This window comes from Pan troglodytes, chromosome 20 (genome assembly GCF_028858775.2).
Source record: "Pan troglodytes isolate AG18354 chromosome 20, NHGRI_mPanTro3-v2.0_pri, whole genome shotgun sequence".
Taxonomy (NCBI): domain Eukaryota; kingdom Metazoa; phylum Chordata; class Mammalia; order Primates; family Hominidae; genus Pan; species Pan troglodytes.
In genome coordinates this window covers 44,770,817-44,790,977 of record NC_072418.2, presented here as the reverse complement: position 1 = coordinate 44,790,977, position 20,161 = coordinate 44,770,817, and the positions used below count along the sequence as shown (strand labels likewise).

At 50.9% G+C, this 20,161-nt stretch overlaps 1 protein-coding gene across 4 annotated transcripts; it reads right to left on the bottom strand.

Moving 5' to 3' along the window:
• Positions 1 to 371: 371 nt before the first annotated feature.
• Positions 372 to 13,806, bottom strand: RPS19 (ribosomal protein S19). 4 transcript variants are annotated; one of them, XM_009435659.5, is made up of 6 exons: positions 12,982 to 13,806; positions 12,426 to 12,496; positions 12,060 to 12,160; positions 4,068 to 4,251; positions 3,532 to 3,586; positions 372 to 1,940 (listed from the first exon to the last, which is right to left on the bottom strand). In XM_009435659.5, the coding sequence occupies exons 1-6, from the start codon at positions 13,507 to 13,509 to the stop codon at positions 1,914 to 1,916; spliced, it is 966 nt and encodes a 321-aa protein (XP_009433934.2). In that variant the 5' UTR covers positions 13,510 to 13,806; the 3' UTR covers positions 372 to 1,913. The 4 variants fall into 4 exon arrangements, with proteins under 4 accessions (XP_009433934.2, XP_003316419.2, XP_063657843.1 ...); XM_003316371.6 differs by lacking the exon at positions 12,982 to 13,806 and adding an exon at positions 12,777 to 12,901; XM_063801773.1 differs by lacking the exon at positions 12,982 to 13,806 and adding an exon at positions 12,670 to 12,805.
• Positions 13,807 to 20,161: the final 6,355 nt, after the last annotated feature.

Here is a 20,161-nt window from a genome sequence, read left to right as displayed (position 1 = left end):
GCCTGCTTGGGACACCTAGACCTTGCTTCCTACCTGGGAAGCGCAGTGCCTGCTGCTGTGCAAACCGGACGCTTGGCATTGAGTTCTCATGTCAGCTCTGGGAAATGTTTTCATTAATGGCCAAAAGAGGAAACTAGAGCCCAGAATGGGGAGTGACTGGCCTGCAGCTAGAGTGCAACCCTTTGGGCCTCTTTTCTGAGGCACAGAGGCCTTGGAGTGGCTAGGTCCAGGTTGCAGCTGGGTTGCTTGGGTTCAAATGATGGCTCCAGCTGTGGGATATCTGGCAAGTTACCCAGCCTATGGCTTACTTTACCTACCTCCAAAGCACTTTTCGGCACTTACTTCACAGAGTTGCTGAGTGTAAACAACGGTGCTTTTAACATTTTTATTGATTCTTTTTTTGAAATGGAGTCTCACTCTGTTGCCCAGGCTGGATTGCAATTGCTCGATCTCAACCCACTGCAACCTCCGCCTCCGGGGTTCGAGCGATTCTTCTGCCTCAGCCTCCTGAGTAGCTGGGATTACAGGTGCACGCCACCATGCCCAACTAATTTTGGTATTTTTAGAGACAGGGTTTCTCCATGTTGGTCAGGCTGTTCTCAAGCTCCCAACCTCAGGTGATCAGCCCGTCTCGGCCTCCCAAAGTGTTGAGATTACAGGTGTGAGCCACTGTGCCTGGCCGATACTTCTTAAACTCTTAACGCCTTACTTTTGGGGACTGCCAACTGAACTGTCCAGCAGCAGAGCTACTCAGAGCCAAGGCTCTCCACAGCATCTTGTCCAGTCTCTCAGGAGTTAGCAGGCTTACACACGAGGAGACGAAGGCTCAGAGGATAAGGTGCACAGGGTTACATGGGATTAGGGGCAGAGTTGTGATTTAAACTCTAGTTTGAACTTCAAAACCCAGGCTCGCCCCTTTCCAGGAAATGGGTCAGATCCCAGGAATAATTTGGACAGGGGAATCCTGGGAGATATTGGCCAAACCAGTTTAGTCTTCCCAACTGGGAGGGACATCTGGTCACAGCGGGCACTAAGTTTCTTTCCTGGCTTGCCCCTCCAGGGGTTGGACAGCTGCCCACTGGGTGCTATTTGGATCTCCCAGCCTGACCAGGTGCCCAATCATGGGCGGAGGCCACATCCCACTTGCCGTGCACGACTGCAAAGGTTGTGCAACCCGTGTGTGGCCGCCCTGGGAATTCAACTTCTGCACAGGGATCTGCTTCCACCGACTTCCTGCCACTGCCACTCAGCGGGCCCAAGACCGCTCAGATGCAGAGTGAAGGCTCAAGGACCATTCAGCCTGTGCAGGCCCAGGAAAGTTAATGTGTAGGCAGCACAGGTCAGTTTGCGGTGGAGGCTCCCTGGTGGTCTGTCCTTTTCTACCTTCCAGGGAAGAGCATGAACCCTGGGCCCTCTTGCTTTACTCCAGCGGAAGCCACCTCTGCAGCCCAGGCCCAGCTGAGGTCACAGCTCACAGCCATCCTTTCGTTTCTCACTTTCTGACAATTGCAAAGACAGGATGTGGGGGAGTGAGCCACAAGGGCCCCTGGGTCCTTCCTCCAAACCCAGATGGGAACTGTTTGACCTGGGAAGGCCCGACTGGCTGCCGGGTACACAGCCACCCAATCACCCTGGGCCCCCTCACCCAAGGGAAGGGAGGAAGCGCCTCTTCCTCATGCCCCTGAAGAACAATCAAGAGACCCAAACCAGACCAGGCGCAGTGGCTCACACTTGTAATCCCAGCACTTTGGGAGGCTGAGGCAGGAGAATCATTTGAACCCAGAAGGCGGAGATTGCAGTGAGCTGAGATGGCGCCACTGCACTCCAGCCTGGGCGACAGAGCAAGAGACTCAAAAAAGAGACCCAGACCAGGATTACGAATGAGGCAATTTATTAACCCAGCATGGTTTGTTCTAATGCTTCTTGTTGGCAGCTGCCACCTGTGGGAAAAGATGGAAGAATAAAAGTTAGTCAAGGGGGTCTCTGCTGGGGCACTTTGTAACAGCTACCTAACTACCCACCAGAGGTGGGCACCCCGATTTGTAGTTTCAAATGCATCTATCTCATCTAATTCTTACTGTGGGTATTCCCCCATTTCACAGACGTGGAAACTGGGTCTCAAGGGAGTGGCCGGGCACGGTGGCTCAAACCTTTAATCCCAGCACTCTGGAAGGCCGAGGCAGGTGGATCACCTGAGGTCAAGAGTTCGAGACCAGCCTGACCAATATGGTGAAACCCTGTCTCTACTAAAAATATAAAAACTAGCCAGGTGTGGTGGTGTGTGCCTGTAGTCCCAGCTACTCGGGAGGCTGAGACAGGAGAATTGCTTGAACTCGGGTGGCAGAGGTTGCAGTGAGCTGACATTGCACCACTGCACTCCAGCCTGGGCGACAGAGCAAGACTCTGTCTCAAAAAGAAAAAAAAAAAAAAGAGAGAAGGGAGTGGCGGAGTGGAGTCCAAATTCCGCCCACTGCCATGTGAGAAGGCCAACATCCAACCACCAGCAATGATGTGTGCGCCAAGCCCCACTCTGCCTGGAAGAGCTTTCTCCTTCCAGACCACCCCCAACTCCTAGAGGGCTGACACTTTCCATTCTTTTGTGACACTTGACTGACTAAATGCTCCAAGGCTCCTAGGAGGCCTGAGTCAGTGATACAGAATTGAGCTCATGCCAGGCCCTGGGTGCTCCTGCTGTACTATAGCTCACTGACTCCTCACTACCATGCTTGAGGTGGCCAAGGGTAGATTTTGGCCACAGGGAGGCCAAGACAGGAGACTGTGGCACCAGGGGTGTGGCCACTCTGCCCCAGGGTGTCGGCCAGCCAGGATCTGAATGGAGACCTGGGTTCTGAACCAGCCCCCCCTCCCTTATCTCCACCTCTCCCAAGCAGCCCATGTGATGCTCAGTACGCATGAGGACTAAGGGGAAACATTGCAGGCTGACCTGGGGAGGGGGAGTCATCTACGGGTACAGCTATGTGCTCTGTGGATAGATGCCCAGTGGCACCTGGGCTGGAGTTCCCTCCAATTTTTTTTTTTTTTGAGATGGAGTTTCACTCTTGTTGCCCAGGCTGGGGTGCAATGGCGTGATCTTGGCTCACCGCAACCTCCACCTCCCGGGTTCAAGCGATTCTTGTGCCTCAGCCTCCCCAGTAGCTGAGATTACAGGAATGTGCCACCACACCCGGCTAATTTTGTATTTTTAGTAGAGACAGGGTTTCTCCATGTTGGTCAGAATGGTCTTGAACTCCTGACCTCAGATAATTCGCCTGCCTTGGCATCCCAAAGTGCTGGGATTACAGGGGTGAGACACCACAGCCAGCCTGCCTCCAAATTTCTAAGCAGCACCAACAGCAAAAGTCAGACAGGACTGTCCTTTCTCCTGTCTCTGGGCAGCCCTCCTCTGACCCCACCAGCACCCTGGGCTGTGCCCTCCAGAGAAGGAAATAAGTCTACCTGACAAAGCATGGGCTTTGGAAATGCTTGGGCAGCGACTAAGGGACCCAGCCCCACCCCAAACGCAGGCCTTACCTGTCCGGCGATTCTGTCCAGATCTCTTTGTCCCTGAGGTGTCAGTTTGCGGCCGCTGTGGGGAGGGAAGGGTCATGCAGGCCCCAGTGAGCACAGGTCCTGTTCTCAGCCCCTTCCCTCCTGGCTGTAAGCCAGGCTTCTCAAGAAGCCACCTGCCGCCAGCCAAGTCCCACTGAGGGCCCTAGTCAGGTGCATTCTAACGAGCTGGGGGCAGTAGTGGGAGCCCCCCGGGAGCTGACGGGGTGTTGTTTGTGCAAGCATTTAGATCAAAAGCCCCGAAAAATCAATTGGGAAAAGTTAACGAGCAGGCTAATGAAAGCAGATAGTCGCTAAATTACCCTCCTGGAGCCTGGGCTAGTCAGCCAGAGGTCGGGGTGAGGCCCCGTATTGTTTGCTTTTCTGCAGAATCCCCTCCTGCCTGCCTCTGATAGGAGGGGCCTGAGGGGCTGGGCAGACTATGCAGGACCATTCGTTGGGGAAGTGATGACCGGGCCTCAAGGCTACTCCATCAATGCAGCCCTCCCTACCCTGCTTACCCATCTTGGTCCTTTTCCACCATTTTCAGCCCCTCCAGGGCTTGGAGGATCCGGCGGGCCACACTCTTGGAGCCTCGGCTGAAGTGGCTGGGCATGACGCCGTTTCTCTGACGTCCCCCATAGATCTTGGTCATGGAGCCAACCCCAGCGCCACCCCGGAGGTACAGGTGCCGCGCTGTGGAAGCTGGGGGTTGTGTGAGAGGGAGATTTAAGGGTCTTGATCAAGGTCTCAGGTAAACAATTCCTTGTGTGTAAACAGCTAATTCTCACTGTTTTATAAAAAGGGAAACTGAAAACACACACTAACACCCAGAAACTGACAGCCCCCTCTCCTCACCCACCCCCCGGCTAGCTCTTCCTTGACAAACAGCCCTGCACCCTGGGTGGGCACTCCCACCATCTCCAGGGCCAACTTCTTTAGTGGTTACTATCCCAGCAGCACTGCTGTTGAATTGAACCTGAGGTTATGTAGGGGTGGAGCCTAGCTGTGACCATCTCCATGGGCCCCAGAGAAGCAGGAGTGAAGGGACCTATTGCCACTCTCCGGGCCACCTCAGTCTGGAGAGCTCAGAATAACAAGGGCAGGGCAGACACTCTGTGCAGTGGGTGCCCCCTGCTTGGAATGTGTACCAGCCCCTCTGCGGACACAGGGAAGGCTGGCTTGGGCAAGTCCCTGGTCCACCCCAGCCAGCCTCCTTGCCTGCAAAAAAAGCTCCGTAAAATCCAGTCGACACACCAGCCTCCCCAGAAACGCTTGCACGCTTCTATTAACTGGAGCACACATCTGCCAGGCCCTGTGCCAAATGCTTTTCGATCTCTCCACCCTGCTTCACCTGAGGGCCGGGTTACTCTGAGGACTCAACAGGTGTGTCAAGTGCTACTCTCCTTTAAAGAGTGAAACTGAGGTGCCAGAGGGTACTCACTGGCTCCGTGTCACACAGCTCTGGAGGAACTGCCCTGTCCTGCCACTGTGATGGCACCGGGGCCCACATGCAGGAAGCACCCAGATTTCAGCCATCACATGGTCCTGCCTAGCTCTGGAGCTCAGAGCAGAGTCTGGTTTGTTCCTGGGACCCAGAGATCAGCAAGTTGGTCTGAGTCTGCTCAAGTGATTTCTTTCCTCCAGTTCTAAAGATCAAGTGGGGGAACTGGGGGTTCTTCCGTAACTGCCAAGTGCCAGGCAGTAGTCTGTGTGGGGTGAGCTGCTTCTGCCCAGAAACAGTTCTTGCATACCGCTTGTTCCCAGCCCACTCCTGCCCTGAGATCAGGTCCAGATACAGCCAGCCCTTCATATCCACAGACTCAACCAAGGGTGGATCAAAAATATTTAGGGGAAAAAAACTACAATTCAAAACAGTGTAACAATTATTTACACCATATTAGTGCTTTTTCTTTTTTCTTAAAACACAAAAAAAGGGCCTCATTCTGTCACCCAGGCTGGAGTGCTGTGGTGTGATCATAGCTCACTGCAGCCTCGAACTCCTGGGCTTAAGCAATCCTCTTGCCTCAGCCTCCTAAGTAGCTGGGAGTATAAGTATGTGCCATGTCTGGCCTGTATTAATCTATAAGTAATCTACAGATGATTTAAAATATATGGGATCAGGCCGGGCGCAGTGGCTCACGCCTGTAATCCCACCACTTTGGGAGGCTGAGGCGGGAGAATCACCTGAGGTCAGGAGTTTGAGACCAGCCTGGCCAACATGGTGAAACCCCATCTCTACTGAAATTACAAGAAAATTAGCCAGGTGTGGTGGCACACCCCCTGTAACCCCAGCTACCTGGGAGGCTGAGGCAGGGCAAAAGAATCACTTGAACCTGGGAGGCAGAGGTTGCAGTTAGCCAAGATCATGCCACTGCACTCCAGACTGGGTGACAGAGTGAGACTCTGTCTCAAAAGTAAAACATCTACATAGGATATATGCAAATATTATACCTTTTTTTTTTTTTTTTTGGAGACAGGGCATCATTCTGTCACCCAGGCTGGAGTGCAGTGCTAACAGCTCACTGCAGCTTTGACCTCCTGAATAGTTGGAACTACAGGTGCAAGCCACCACGCCCAGATAATTTCTGAGGAGACCCGGTTTTGCCATGTTGCTCTGGCTGAACTCCTGGAGTGAAGTGATCCACCCATCTTGGCCTCCCAAAGTGCTGGGATTTACAGGTGTGTGCCACTGTGCTGGCCCCGATATATTTTTTTTTCTGAGATGGAGTCTCTCGCTCTGTCGCCCAGGCTGGAGTGCAGTGGCGCAATCTCGGTTCACTGCAAGCTCTGCCTTCCGGGTTCACTCCATTCTCCTGCCTCAGCCTCCAGAGTAGCTGGGACTACAGGCGCCCGCCACCACGCCTGGCTAATTTTTTTGTATTTTTAGTAGAGACGGGGTTTCACCGTGTTAGCGAGGATGGTCTCGATCTCCTGACCTCGTGATCCACCTGCCTCGGCCTCCCAAAGTGCTGGGATTACAGGGTTGAGCCACCGCACCCGGCCCCTGGCCCCGATATTACACCATTTTATAGTAAGGGTGAGCATCTGTGGACTTGGGTATTGGGGTTCATCCTGGAACCAATCCTCAGCTGATACTGTACAACCATGCTCTGCTGGGGGCCAAGAGCACAGCCCTGCTGTTGGCTCACTACCTCTGGCATCTGCTCACTTTAAAATCCCCACTTCACTCCAGCTACCCCCTACGCCACTGCCTGGTAATAAGTGCCCATAACCAGGACCAACAGACAGACTCACCTGGCGTAAGTCACCCCCCACAATCCTTCCGCCAGAGGGTGACATCACTGGAAACCTCCACCCTTTCAGACCAGCTCAAATACCCAGCAGCTGCTGCCATCCCTCTGGGCCCTGTAGCTGGTTGTGCCCTGGGGCTCTGGGTGGAGACCTGCTCTCCCATTTGAACTACAGTACCCAGGACTGGGGAATGCAGAATAGCTTTTCCTGTTATCCTGCTTTATTTTTTTTTGAGACGGAGTCTTTCTCTGTTGCCTAGGTTGGAGTGCAGTGGTGCCGTCTGGGCTCACTGCTAGCTCCGCCTCCCGGGTTCAAGCAATTCTCCTGTCTCAGCCTCCCGAGTAGCTGGGACTACAGGCACACGCCACCACACCTGGCTAATTTTTTGTATTTTTAGTAGAGATGGGGTTTTCACCATGCTGGCCAGGCTGGTCTTGAACTCCTGACCTCCTGATCCGCCCGCCTCGGCCTCCCAAAGTGCTGGGATTACAGGCGTGAGCCACCGTGCCCGGCCTTTTTTTTTTTTTTTTTTTAAGACGGAGTCTCACTCTGTCGCCCAGGCTGGAGTGCAGTGGCGCGATCTCAGCTCACTGCAAGCTCCGCCTCCCGGGTTCATGCTATTCTCCTGCCTCAGCCTCTACAGTAACTGGGACTACAGGCGCCCGCCACCACGCCCGGCTAATTTTTTCGTATTTTTAGTAGACATGGGGTTTCACCATGTTAGCCAGGATGGTCTCGATCTCTTGACCTCATGATCCGCCCACCTCGGCCTCCCAAAGTGCTGGGATTACAGGTGTGAGCCACCGCACCGGGCCTCTGTTATCTTGCTTTTTAAGAGTAAGGCACACACTCCTAAGCGCAGAGATGCCCAAAGCGGCTGTACACCAGAAATGGGACACTCAACCTCAGTCTTGTTGGGTTGGGACCAGCGCCCAGAGCAGTCAGACAGGAGCTTGAATCCTGACACCGTTCCTCCTCAGGAGGGACACAGGACCCACCTATCCTCCAGGTGGTTTGTGCTGCGGTACTAAAGGAGACACTTTACTTAAACCTTGAGCACAGTGACTGGTAGAGAAAAAGCTCCCATAAAGCCTATTAGGTGTTTTTTTTTTTTTTTTTTTTGAGACAGTCTCACTCTGTTGCCCAGGCTGGAGTGTAGTGGTACGATCTCAGGCTCACTGCAACCTCTGCCTCCGGGGTCCAAGCAATTCTTCTGTCTCAGCCTCCCCAGTAGCTGGGACTACAGGCGCCTGCTACCACGCCTGGCTAATTTTTATTTTTAGTAGAGACGGGGTTTCACCACATTGGTCAGGATGGTCTCAAACTCTTGACCTCAGGTGATCCGCCTGCCTTGGCCTCCCAAAGGCCTATTAGGTTCTTCAATGGAGGCTTAAATTTTTCTTAAGGCTGTATAAAAACCTTTTGGCATGGAGAACCTTGGTCAGATATTACAAGCTCCTCCCTTGCTATCCCAGTTCATGCTAATTATTTTTTTCTGACCCACTAGAAGGGAGAGGAAAGGTTATTAACTTCACAAATTGGAAAATGCTAAGAGTTGAAATACCGCGTTCTATTAAAACACTGACCTTTTTCCTCACCCCCTGGAGACCAAGGTTCCAGCCCCAGCTTTTGATGTGGAGCTGCACAAATGCAGACCGCCGTAGCTGGTACTCATGAGGGCCAATTGCGAGCAAGTTGCTGTCACAAATGCGTTCTCCTCCAGTTCCTCCACGCTAGAGGCCTTCTGCTCCTCTGCTGTGTGCATTCTTGGGATGGCAACCCACTCCTCTAAGGAACCCCTGTCCAGGAATCACCCCCTACCTGGAACTGTAAAGGAGGCCACCCCTCTCCACTCTACTGTGAGTTCATGGTCAAGGGAAAGCAGCTGTGTTCCTGCTAGACCGAGAGGGAGGGTCCCTCTGGATCTGAGCACGGGGCAGACCAACCAAGCACAGCTCCTCAGGAGTCATCACAGCTCAGCAAAGTCCAGACCGGTGGTCCCATCCTGACCTACTGAGTCAAAGGCAGGGAAGAACTTCCCCAGCACACTCTAGCTGACCCTTCTCTGCCGAACTTGTAAGAAACCACTCTCCTGACCTTGATTCATCCCTTAACTCACTTCTGTGATGCCTCCCAGATCTCATTCTTTCTACTATCATAGCACAAGTGGGTGCCCAGCCCCATGCAGGAGCCAGAAATGGAGCAGCCTCCAACCTACAAGAAGTGTTTCCAGACATCCCAATTCAGCAGCTGCTCTCAGACGCACACCAGGACATCAAACTGGACTCCCACATCTCCATCTTCAGCAGGTCCTTTAAAGAATTAAGACAGCAAGAGGCTTGTCCAGCTGGGTGCGGGAGCTCATGCCTGTAATCCCAGCACTTTGGGAGGCCGAGGCGGGCGGATCACGAGGTCAAGAGATCGAGAGCATCCCAGCCAACATGGTGAAACCCTGTCTCTACTAAAAATAGAAAAATTAGCTGGGCGTGGTGGCGGGCACCTGTAGTCCCAGGTACTTGGGAGGCTGAGGTAGGAGAATCGCTTGAACCCGGCGGGCAGAGGTTGCAGTTAGCCGAGACGGCACCAGTGTACTCCAGCCTGGTGACACTGCAACTCTGTTTAAAAAAAAAAAAAGCCTGTCCAGGGCTACACTGCACCACCTGCTTCATAAAGACCCATGGCGGCCATCCCTTGAACGTCCAGTGAGAGCAAGTCTTTGCGGGTTCTTCCTCTACCTTGCCCTGCCTCCTACACCACTGCCTTGGGACTGCTTACTCCTACAGCTCTGCTCCATTTCCAGACCACCCTCAAGAGGGCCCCATCTTCTACCATGGGCCTCTTTACCCCCAAACCCCAGGATTAAGACCTGTCTACCTCACACTCATTCCTACAGGTCTCCACAATTTGGCCCTGCTCAGGAAGGGCGCAGCTTTAGCACACTTTAGCCTCAAATCTGAGGAGGCAAAATAGGCCAGACTCTTATGAGTAGAAAAAAGGGAATATAGCAGGGAACCTAGTTTTGGACAGAGCCACCCTGCCAAGCCCTCTCAGGGTAACTTGCAGCAAGTCCCTTCGCCTGTCTGCACCACAGCTTCCTCTTTGGTAAAACAAGATCACTCCCATGACCAGTATAAGCTGACTGCCAAACTGGGTGGAACATGTTAAACTCTAGAATAGAGGCTGGTCAACTTTGCCTGTAATCCCAGTGCTTTGGAAGGCTGAGGCGGGAGGACCGCTTGAGCTCGGGAGTTCAACATGGTGAGACTCCATCTCTACAAATAAAAAAAATTAGCTAGGCATGGTGACTGGCACCTGTAGTCCCAGCTACTTAGGAGGGTGGGGCAGGAGGATCACTTGAGCCCAGGAAGCTGCAGTGAGCTATAATTGTGCCACTGCACTCCAACCTGGGTGACAGGCCTAGACCCTGTCCCTGAAAATAAATAATAAAGGGTCAGGTAGGAAATATTTCAGGCTTTGTAGGCTACAGCTTCTGCCACAACTACAACTCTGCCCTTGTGCATGTAGATACACAGGGGTGGCTATATCCCAACAAAAATATACACAACAGGCCTCTGGTCTACCACACAACCATCCTATGCCGCTAGGGCAGCTGGGCAAGTGAGGTGAAAAAGAGGCCTCTGGGGTACTCCAAGTGATGGAGATCAGTAGGCAGGCAGAAGATGCACATCCTGCTTGAGGTTTCCAGGCAGGGCCACTGTGGGCTGCAAGGGACCACAGCAGCTCTACCATGACCAGCAGATGCAACTAGGTTTATTATCCAAGGTCTTAATGCCATCTCTTGTTAATCCCTCCCCATGTAAAAAAAAAAAAAAAATGTACAAGACACATACAGTCCTACTTTGGAGGTATTTGGTATGTGCAGAATGTGTCTTCACCCCAGCAAATGAGAAAGGCTAATCCCAGATCCAAAGCTGCTCTGACCTACTGACCCTTGAGGCACTGCCAAAGCAAGATGGGGGGACAGGTGGAGGGGATATGTAACTTCCAGGCCTTGTCACTGCTGTGCGCCCAGGGAAGTCAGCTTCTCTTCATCCGCCCCATTTTCTGTCTAAAACAAATGGTGGGTAGGTGGTATGCCAGCAACCCGACCCACCTCAGCAAGTTCATCTTTCAGTTCTCAGAGGCCGCGGCTGAGTTATGCTGGTCCTCTGTGCTCACTCCATGGCCTCAAAGAGTGGGCCCCAATAGACATTTGAGGCACAAGTGTACCACAAATCTACAAAATGCTTCATATTCTGAAGGGCCAAGCAACCTGTACCAAGGCCAACTCCTTTCAGGGTCATTGAGGAGTTTTGCCGATTTGCAAACCCTGCTTCCCACCTACTTCTTATCTGGAGACAAGTTGTGGTCAGGATGGAGCCCCCACTTCACAGAGAGAGAAGGTTTAAGATTGGAGAGGCCGAGGCCCCTTAGTGAAGGTCGGTGCTAAGGCTGTCACCTTGACATAACACGGCACTGCCACCGCCCACCCTGTTACATCTTCCTGAAAGTGAAGATTTAGTGAGTACTGAAATATTAAGACACGTGAGAACTAACACTAGTCAGGGACTGTACGTAAATTATTATTGGAAGATCGAAAAGAGACGGAGCTGGCACGAGGTCGCAGGGTGTCCATAAGATCAGAAGTCAAGATTTAAAGCAGGGACTGACCTGGCCAGATCTCCAACCATTTAGTTAGAAACAGCCTGTTAGAGACATGGAGAAGGCTAACTTGATGATCTGAGCAATAGTAAAGATAACTGGCTTTTTCCTGAATAACTACTGTGCAACAGACACGTTCTAAACACTCTTCTTTAAATTCATTCAATCCTCGCAATACTCTAGTACTGGTACAATAATTAGTCCCATTTTGGGGATGAGAGAGTGCACAGGCAGGTTAACCAACTTGCCAGAGGACACACAGCCAGATGTAAAAGATGGATTCAAACCCAGGGAGTCTGCCTCCGTGTATATAGAAAGGATTAAACCACCTGTAAGCAAAATATGAACATTCATCTGTCTCTGGTTTCCCCTGAGGCTCAAAGCCACAGGTCCTCCTCTCACAAAGCTCTTAGAATGTCATAAAAACTTGGAGTAACAAGTTATCGAATGTCACATCACACAAAGCAAGTGGTGACACAACCAAGGGTTTCTCTCCCTCTTGGGGCAGGAAAGAGCTCAGAGGAGACAGGGAAGTATGGTTTGTGCCAGGGGTCACCCAGCTCCCCACTCTCCAGCCAAAGACCTAAGTTCCTCACCAGCTCGCGTGTAGAACCAGTTCTCATCGTAGGGAGCAAGCTCTTTGTGCTTGGCCAGCTTGACGGTGTCCACCCATTCGGGGACTTTCAGCTTCCCGGACCTAAGACCAAAACAGTGGGAAAAGCACGATTCAGTCATCTCCACAAACTACCCCATATCCCAAATGCCCTCCCCTCAACACAACTATGCTGCGCCCAGAGTACAAAGAGAGGCTGGAACCGGAACACAAGCCAGGCCTCACGCTGAAAGGAGCCACGGAAGCCCCAAACAAGCCTCCCCTGCCAGGACCGGCAAACACTGGGGCTCAGATGGGCAGGCCAAGGCGACAGCCTCCACCCGTTTTGAACCTCAGTCCCCAAACTCACTTTTTGAGGAAGGCTGCCAGAGCTCTGACGAACTCCTGCTGGTTCACGTCTTTTACAGTAACTCCAGGCATCTGAGGGAGAAAGTCAAGCATGTGAACACAGGCCTGGCGGAGACGACTGCCAAGAGCACGGACCCCACCCCAATCCTTTCGCTCCAACGCATCCTAAACCGTGGTACCCCCCGTTACTTCCCACGGCCCCTTCAACGCCGGGCTCCGGCTCCTGCGGGTCTGAAGGAGCTCACCGACGCCCACGGCCTCTCTGAATCGCACTAACAGAGCCCGGCCCCTGCGTGTGAGGATCCTGCGCGACCCCACTCCCCAGCCCCGGGACTCCGGACGCCCCACGCACCCCGCCGCTGCCCCCCGGGGCCCACGCTCGGTTCCCGGACGGCGCCGACCGGGCATGTCCGGGCCTGCCGCTCGCACGTGGCCGCGGCTCTAGGGGGCGGGACGGGCCCGCGCCGGGCGCCTCGGGGCCCTCAGGCACGCGCTCTGAGGCTTCGGCGTCCGGCCCTGCCGCCTCGCGCCCGGTCCAGCTCGGAGCCCCCGCTTACCGTGCGGCCTCCGCGCTGCCAGCCAGGGGAAAGGGAGCGACGGGGTTTCCCGGGCGCACAAGTCGGGCGTAGGGTCTCGCGAGAGTTCCGAAAGCTCGCGAGAGCGAGGGTAGACGCTGAGGCTCCGCCTCTCTCAGGGCGAAAGTGGCTTCGTCCCCGTCTAGAGGGGAGGGTGTCTAGTGAGGGGTGGAGAGGTAAAGGGGAGGGCCAAGGGGTCGGGCGTGGAGGCCTGGGTTTCCTCCCGCGTTTCCTTCTCCCGGAGTGTAATAGAGAGGATAGAGAGCTCCTGTTCGGAGCTGGGGGAACTTGGCTTCGTTTGCGTTGTTCGTGGCTGGAAGGAACAGTGGTGGAGAAGACTATGATGGCGAAAGTACGGGGCAGGATGGGTGGGCCACAGCTGGCGCCCCACGGCGGAACAACCCTTTTTCCGGGTGGAAGTGGCTGTTCCCTCGCCGGAAGTGGGAGTAGTAAGGGCGGAACTGTGACAGGGAACCTAGGGGAAGGGCGAGGAAGAAATGTGGCTATCATCTTCCGTCCTTCACCGCCGGGAGTCGCGAGAGCGGGAGACGGAAGCCCCACCCTTCTCAGGGCGGAAGTTGCTTCAGCACGGCCGGGGCGAGCGAAAAGGGAATGAGGCGCTGGAGGAGGGGAGAAGATAAGGGCGGGACAAAGCGGCAGAGGCGGGACCTTAGCAGAAGTTAGTTCAGCTCTGCCTTCTAGTGTCGGAGTCTGTTCGCTCAGCCCTTACTTTGCCAATTTAGATTTACCTGCCCCGCTGACCTGTGTAGCTTTAGGCAGTCCATTTGCCTTCTCAGGGCTTGTCTCACCATTAAAAAAAAAAAAAAAAAAGAGATCCCTGTTTGCCCATTTAAAGTGGCTCCTCTGGTTCATGGCGCGTCACATGCTCTAAAAAATATTTTTTGAGTGCCTGCTCTGTGCCAGGCACAGGTAAATATTATCTGGACATTTATCATGTGGCTGTTACTGTAGTGTTACATGCATGATCTCATTTAATCCTTACAAGGCCCAACAACTAAATAACATGTGGTCCAATAAAATTATGTTAACTTGTTGCAAAAAGGAAACACTGAAATGTGTGTAGCTATTTTCTTATGTTGGAAAGACTGAGAATTTAAAACATCAGAGCAAATATTAGAATTTTACCCCACACTGATACTGTGGCTGCAAAATGTGTTAATTATTAATAAGCCAAGACTCGTATCTGTTAGAAAAATTAAAACCAACCATGCTTCTAGCATAAGATCATATATTTAAATCAAGGTTTTACATTCATGTAGAATGTTGTTGAAACCTATCTCATACTGTTTCTAAAACTTGAGAAAATATTTTCATTATCTCAATTGTTTTTCCAGAACCAACACATACATATTTCCATATGTATTCAAAGTGGGTAATATATGCATGTCTAACTGGAAATCTCCATGTACTTGGGTAATTTATATTCACTTTTTATAATTTAATTAAGTAATTATTATTTAATTTTTTTTTTGAGTTGGAGCCTCGCTTTGTCGCCCAGGCGGGAGTGCAATGATGTGATCTTGGTTCACTGCAACCTCCACCTCCCGGGTTCAAGCGATTCTCCGGCCTCAGGCTCCCAGGTAGCTGGGATTACAGGCGCCTGCCACCACACCTGGCTAATTTTTGTATTTTTATAGAGACGGGTTTTCACCACGTTGGCCAGGCTGGTCTCGAACTCCTGACCTCAGGTGATCCACCTGCGTTGGCCTCCCAAAATGCTGGGATTACAGGTGTGAGCCACCGTGCCTGGCCCCCACTTTTAATAATTTCTAATACCAGTTCTGAATCATTTACACGTAATTCATTTGAGTCATTTCATTACATTTAATTTTTTTTTTTAAAGCTCTCCAGAGGAACTCTGGAGTGCCTGACCAAAGGAAGAGACAGGGTGAATATAGGATTTTGGGAAGAGTGAAGCTTAGGTAAAATTTATATAAAGCAGAGTTTTGATGGACATAAGGCAAAGCAGGCATGTATTTATGCAACGGAGTTAACATCATGCCTGGGCGAGGAGCAGACCCAGGATTCTGTTTCCTTGGACATTAGAAAGTTTAGGTAAATGTACAATGTTGTCTCTAAAAACCGCTTCTCTGAGATCATGACTGCTTCTCTGTGTCAAAGTGACTTAGACTTTCCAGGTAAGAATGAGATGTCCCATTTTCACTATTGTTATGATTTTAAATATTTTTAAAAATTCTGGCAGTCTGTGATTTTAGAGAACACAGTTTCTCAGCACTGTGTCCCTGGTGTTAATTTTTGTACATGTTAGTTTTTACAGGTTCATAATTGACAACTCTGTGAGGTGGTTATAGACCAGTCAACTGAGCCTTAGAGTCAAGTCATTTGTCCAGGGTCACATAAGGTTAAAGCCTGAGCCCGGATTTGAAGCCACAACTGAAGATACTCAAGCTCTTGCAATAAACTTTTTTTTTTTTTTTGAGACGGAGCCTCGCTCTGTCGCCCAGGCTGGAGTGCAGTGGTGTGATCTCTGCTCATGCAAGCTCCGCCTCCCGGGTTCACACCATTCTCCTACCTCAGCCTGTCGAGTAGCTGGTACTACAGTTTCCCGCCACCACGCCTGGGTAATTTTTTGTATTTTTAGTAGAGACGGGGTTTCATCGTGTTAGCCAGGATGGTCTTGATCTCCTGACCTTGTGATCCACCCGCCTTGGTCTCCCAGAGTGCTGGGATTACAGGCTCATGCCTGTAAATTTAGTGTAAAGTACAGAATTCCCATAGTCCCCATGCCGACACACAGGGATGGCCTCCCTTTCTATCAACATTCCACACCAGAGTGGTACCTTTGCTACAATCAAGGAACACAATATTATCACCCGAAGTCCGCAGTTTACATCAGTGTTCACTCTTGTTGTATGTTCTGCAAGTTTTGGCAAATGTGTAATGACACGTATCCACCATTACAGTTTCATAGAGAATAGCTTCATTGCCCTAAACAACACCCATTTATCCCTCCATCCCTCCAAGCCGACAACCAATTATCATTTTATCATTTTATTGTCATCACAATTTTGCCTTTTTCCAGAATGTCATATAGTTGGAATCATACATTTGGATTGGCTTCTTTCAGTTAGTAAGGCATTTAAGGTTCCCCCGTATCTTTCTTTTGGCGGGGTGGAGGGGAGGGGGAGGCAGACAGGGTCCTGCTCTGGAGTGCAGTGGCACTGGAGTGCTGGGATTACAGGCGTGAGCCACTGCACCTGGCCTCAATAAACTCTTTAAACACAGTTTTAAAAATGGGTTGAGGCTGTAGTACCTACAAACAGTGGGATATTATTCAGCCCTAAAAAGAAATGAGCTGGCCGGGAGCGGTGGCTCATGCCTGTAATCCCAGCACTTTGGGAGGCTGAGATGGGCGGATTGCCTGAGTTTAGGAGTTCTTGACCAGCCTGGGCAACACGGTGAAACCCCCTCTCTACTAAAATACAAAAAATTAGGCCGGGCGCGGTGGCTCACGCCTGTAATCCCAGCACTTTGGGAGGCCGAGGTGGGCGGATCACGAGGTCAGGAGATGGAGACCGTCCTGGCTAACATGGTGAAACCCCGTCTCTACTAAAAATACAAAACATTAGCTGGGGGAGGTGGTGGGCGCCTGTAGTCCCAGCTACTCGGGAGGCTGAGGCAGGAGAATGGCCGAACCCGGGAGGCGGAGTTTGCAGTGAGCCGAGATTGCGCCACTGCACTCTAGCCTGGGAGACAGAGCGAGACTCCGTCTCAAAACAAAATAAAACAAATCAAAAAAACGAAATCCCGTCTCTACTAAAAAAATACAAAAATTAGCTAGGTGTGGTGGTGCACGCCTGTAATCCCAGCTACTCAGGAAGATGAGGCACGAGAATCGCTTGAACCTGGGAGGCGGAGGTTGCAGTGAGCCAAGTGCACTGCGTTCCAGCACCACTGCACTCCACAGCAGGACCGTCTGCCTCCCCCTCCCCTCCACCCCGCCAAAAGAAAGATACGGTGGAACCTTAAATGCCTTACTAACTGAAAGAAGCCAATCCAAATGTATGATTCCAACTATATGACATTCTGGAAAAAGGCAAAATTGTGATGACAATAAAATGATAAAATGATAATTGGTTGTTGGCTTGGAGGGATGGAGGGATGAATGGGTGTTGTTTAGGGCAATGAAACTATTCTCTATGAAACTGTAATGGTGGATACGTGTCATTACACATTTACCAAAACTTGCAGAACATACAACAAGAGTGAACACTGATGTAAACTGCGGACTTTGGGTGATAATACTGTGTTCCTTGATTGTAGCAAAGGTACCACTCTGGTGTGGAATGTTGATACAAAAGGGAGGCCATCCCTGTGTGTTGGCAAGGGGACTATGGGAATTCTGTACTTTCCACTAAATTTTGCTATGAACATATATAATATATATATGTATACATATGTATATGTATATGTGTGTATATATGTGTGTTGCATGTATATACACACACACATATATATGAGACAGTCTTGCTCTGTCACCCAGGCTGGAGTGCAGTGGTGTAATCATGGCTCACTGCAGCCTTGACCTCCTGGGCTCAAGCTATTCTCCCACCTCAGCCTCCTGAGTAGCTGGGACTACAGGTGCACGCCACCATGCCTGGCTAAATTTTGTATTTTTTGCAGAAAGGGGGTTTTGCCATGTTGCTGAGGCTGGTCCCGAACTCCTGAGCTCAAGCAATCCTCCCACCTTGGCCTCCCAAAGTTCCGAGATCAGAGGTGTGAGCCACTGCATCTGGCCCCTGAAGGTTTTTTTGCTGGGTATGGTGGCTCACAACTCTAATCCCAAAATAATAAGAAGAAACAAAAATACACACATACAAACAAAACAACTCTAATCCCAGCACTTTGGGAGGCTGAGACAGGAGGATCGGTTGAGCTCAGACATTCAAGACCAGCCTGGGCAACATAGTGAGACACTGTCTCTACAAAAAATAAAAATTAGTCTCACATGGAGGTGTATGCCTGTAGTCCCAGCTACTCAGGAGGCTGAGGCTGGAGGGTCACTTGAGCCTGGGAGGTTGAGACTGCCGTGAGCCATGACTGTGCCACTGTACTCCAGCTTGGGTGACAGAGACTGTCTTAGAAAAAATGGTTTGAGGTCAGAAAGTTCATATTTTGATGAGGAGAGGGGCAGCACTGGAGTGTGTTAACTCAGTAGGAAAAAACAATTCCTAAGGAATCAGACAGAACGTATTTTACTCAGTCATTTATTCTGAGCTCCCAGGGAGGAGCTGCAGGCAAGTCCTGTGCTCTGAGAGTGCTTATTCTCTGAGGGGGAGACATAGATGGACATAGATAGGCACAGCTCAGGGTGATCAGGACTATGAAGTAGAGACCAGTGGCCCCTTGGGAACATAGGGAACTCTGCCTGAGAGGCTTAACATATTATTTTGAGTTGGATGAAAAGGATGAACTTTGGTTTTGTGAAGAGTTCAGGATCTTGTGAAGGCCCATGCAGGGTAGGGGTTATAGGACTGTATTTATGCAAACGTGTCAGGGCTGCAAAGCCAGCTACACAATGGAACAGGGGTGCAGAATGAGGCCTATGTGGATGAAGCAATGAGGGTCTGCGTATAGGCTGGATGGGATAAGTGTATGATGTCAGTTCTACGTTGGACGAGAATTGAGGTCAGGAGTGGAGCAAGTTAATGTAGGGCTGAAGTGAAAGGAGCATGGATTCCCAAAGGGCAGAATGTGAAATAAGCTCCTGAAATAAAACCTGGGTGACTGTGGGGAGGAGTCTTGTGAGGAGAGAGAGGAACAGGGACGGTGCTTCATATTTGGGACCTCATTGGTTAAGTCTGCAGAGTGCCAAGAGGGTACACAAAGAAGGTTTAGAAGGGAGATGATTTACTCAGTACTTTATTGGACCATGGCAATACCTTTCCCTACCTGGCACTGGGAAGTGGGAAAGGGGGCAGTATAGGAAACAGTGCTCACAGTCTATTATCTGTAATCTCTCAGAGCCGAGAAGAGGCCAGGAGCCTAGTGGCTCCCTACAACCACAGGTGAAGAGTGCTGCACCTGAACAGGCAACAACTTAGGAGCATGAGCAACTCTTAAATCTGCTCTTTTCCCTAAGACTGACATCTGCAGAAGCTCTGGCCCTTTCCCTCAGGCACTAATGGGGGGCCCTAACAATTTGAAAGACAAAGTTGGCCTGGCCAACTGGTGTGAAAAGCCTTGCCCAGGCCGGGTACTGAAGGCCGGGTACTGAAGGAGAGGTGAAGGAGAGGTGGCCTCTAGTCTACTCCTTCCCCCAATCTCCATCACTTCCTCTTTTCCTCCCCTTTTCATGCCATCCTTTAACCCCAAATTATACTTTCTCTTTTACCCTTCTCAGCTCTGTGACCTTGGTGTACAGAGGACCCTTGGTCAGTGCTGAGTAGCAGACTCTCAGCCACGTTGGATGTTGCAGTGCTTCCTTTCTCTGTGACTTTGTGGCCCTGGTCATCTGTCACTAGGAAAGCATGGCACACCAAGTCTTAGGCAGGTCTATTAAGGAGCAATCATATATCTAAGTTATAGCTAAGGGGAGGGAAGAAGGGTGTGAAGCCGACTTTGGTCTCCTGATATCTCAGTACCTCCTGAGAAGTGCTGCAGGTTTGTTACTCTGTACTCTGCTAGGGAGGAGAAGAAACCCACCCTCTCAAAAATCCCAAATAAGAAATAACAAGTTGTAATTGGATGTCATCACCATCAATCATCTTGAGTAAAACAAGGGGTGTAGGTAACATCAGGAAAAAGAATCAGTGATCAAGCACATCCCTTGAGCCCCTTCTAAGGGTGGGAATGGGAAGGGGGTCTCCAGGCTTCATGTCTTTGGAATAGCTCAACAGGTTTTCCTATGTACGGAATGGTTCAAGGAGAAGGACTTGACACCAGAGGACTGAGAAACAAATGCAGGTAAGATCTTATTCTTAATGATATCTTGAGGAGAAAAATAAAAGACTTTTTTGAAAAACTCTTGACTTGTATCTATCTTCTGGAGTCCTGATTGGGGAAAGGAGTGGTGCATCTTTCATTCTATGCTTTTATTTATTTGTTTTTATAGAGACAGGGTCTCCCTGTGTTACTCAGGCTGGTCTCAAACTCCTGGGCTCAAGCGATCCTCCTGCCT

What these genes read in the sequence shown, in the direction of transcription:
- RPS19 (XM_009435659.5), bottom strand. Translation starts at nt 13,509, where the DNA reads ATGATAGCCACATTTCTTCCTCGCCCTTCCCCTAGGTTCCCTGTCACA. An exon ending in GGCAGCGCGGAGGCCGCACG is followed by an intron (nt 12,497 to 12,981) that starts GTAAGCGGGGGC and finishes TTTCTCCCTCAG; the next exon opens with ATGCCTGGAGTTACTGTAAA. An exon ending in GTGGAAAAGGACCAAGATGG is followed by an intron (nt 3,587 to 4,067) that starts GTAAGCAGGGTA and finishes CCCTCCCCACAG; the next exon opens with CGGCCGCAAACTGACACCTC.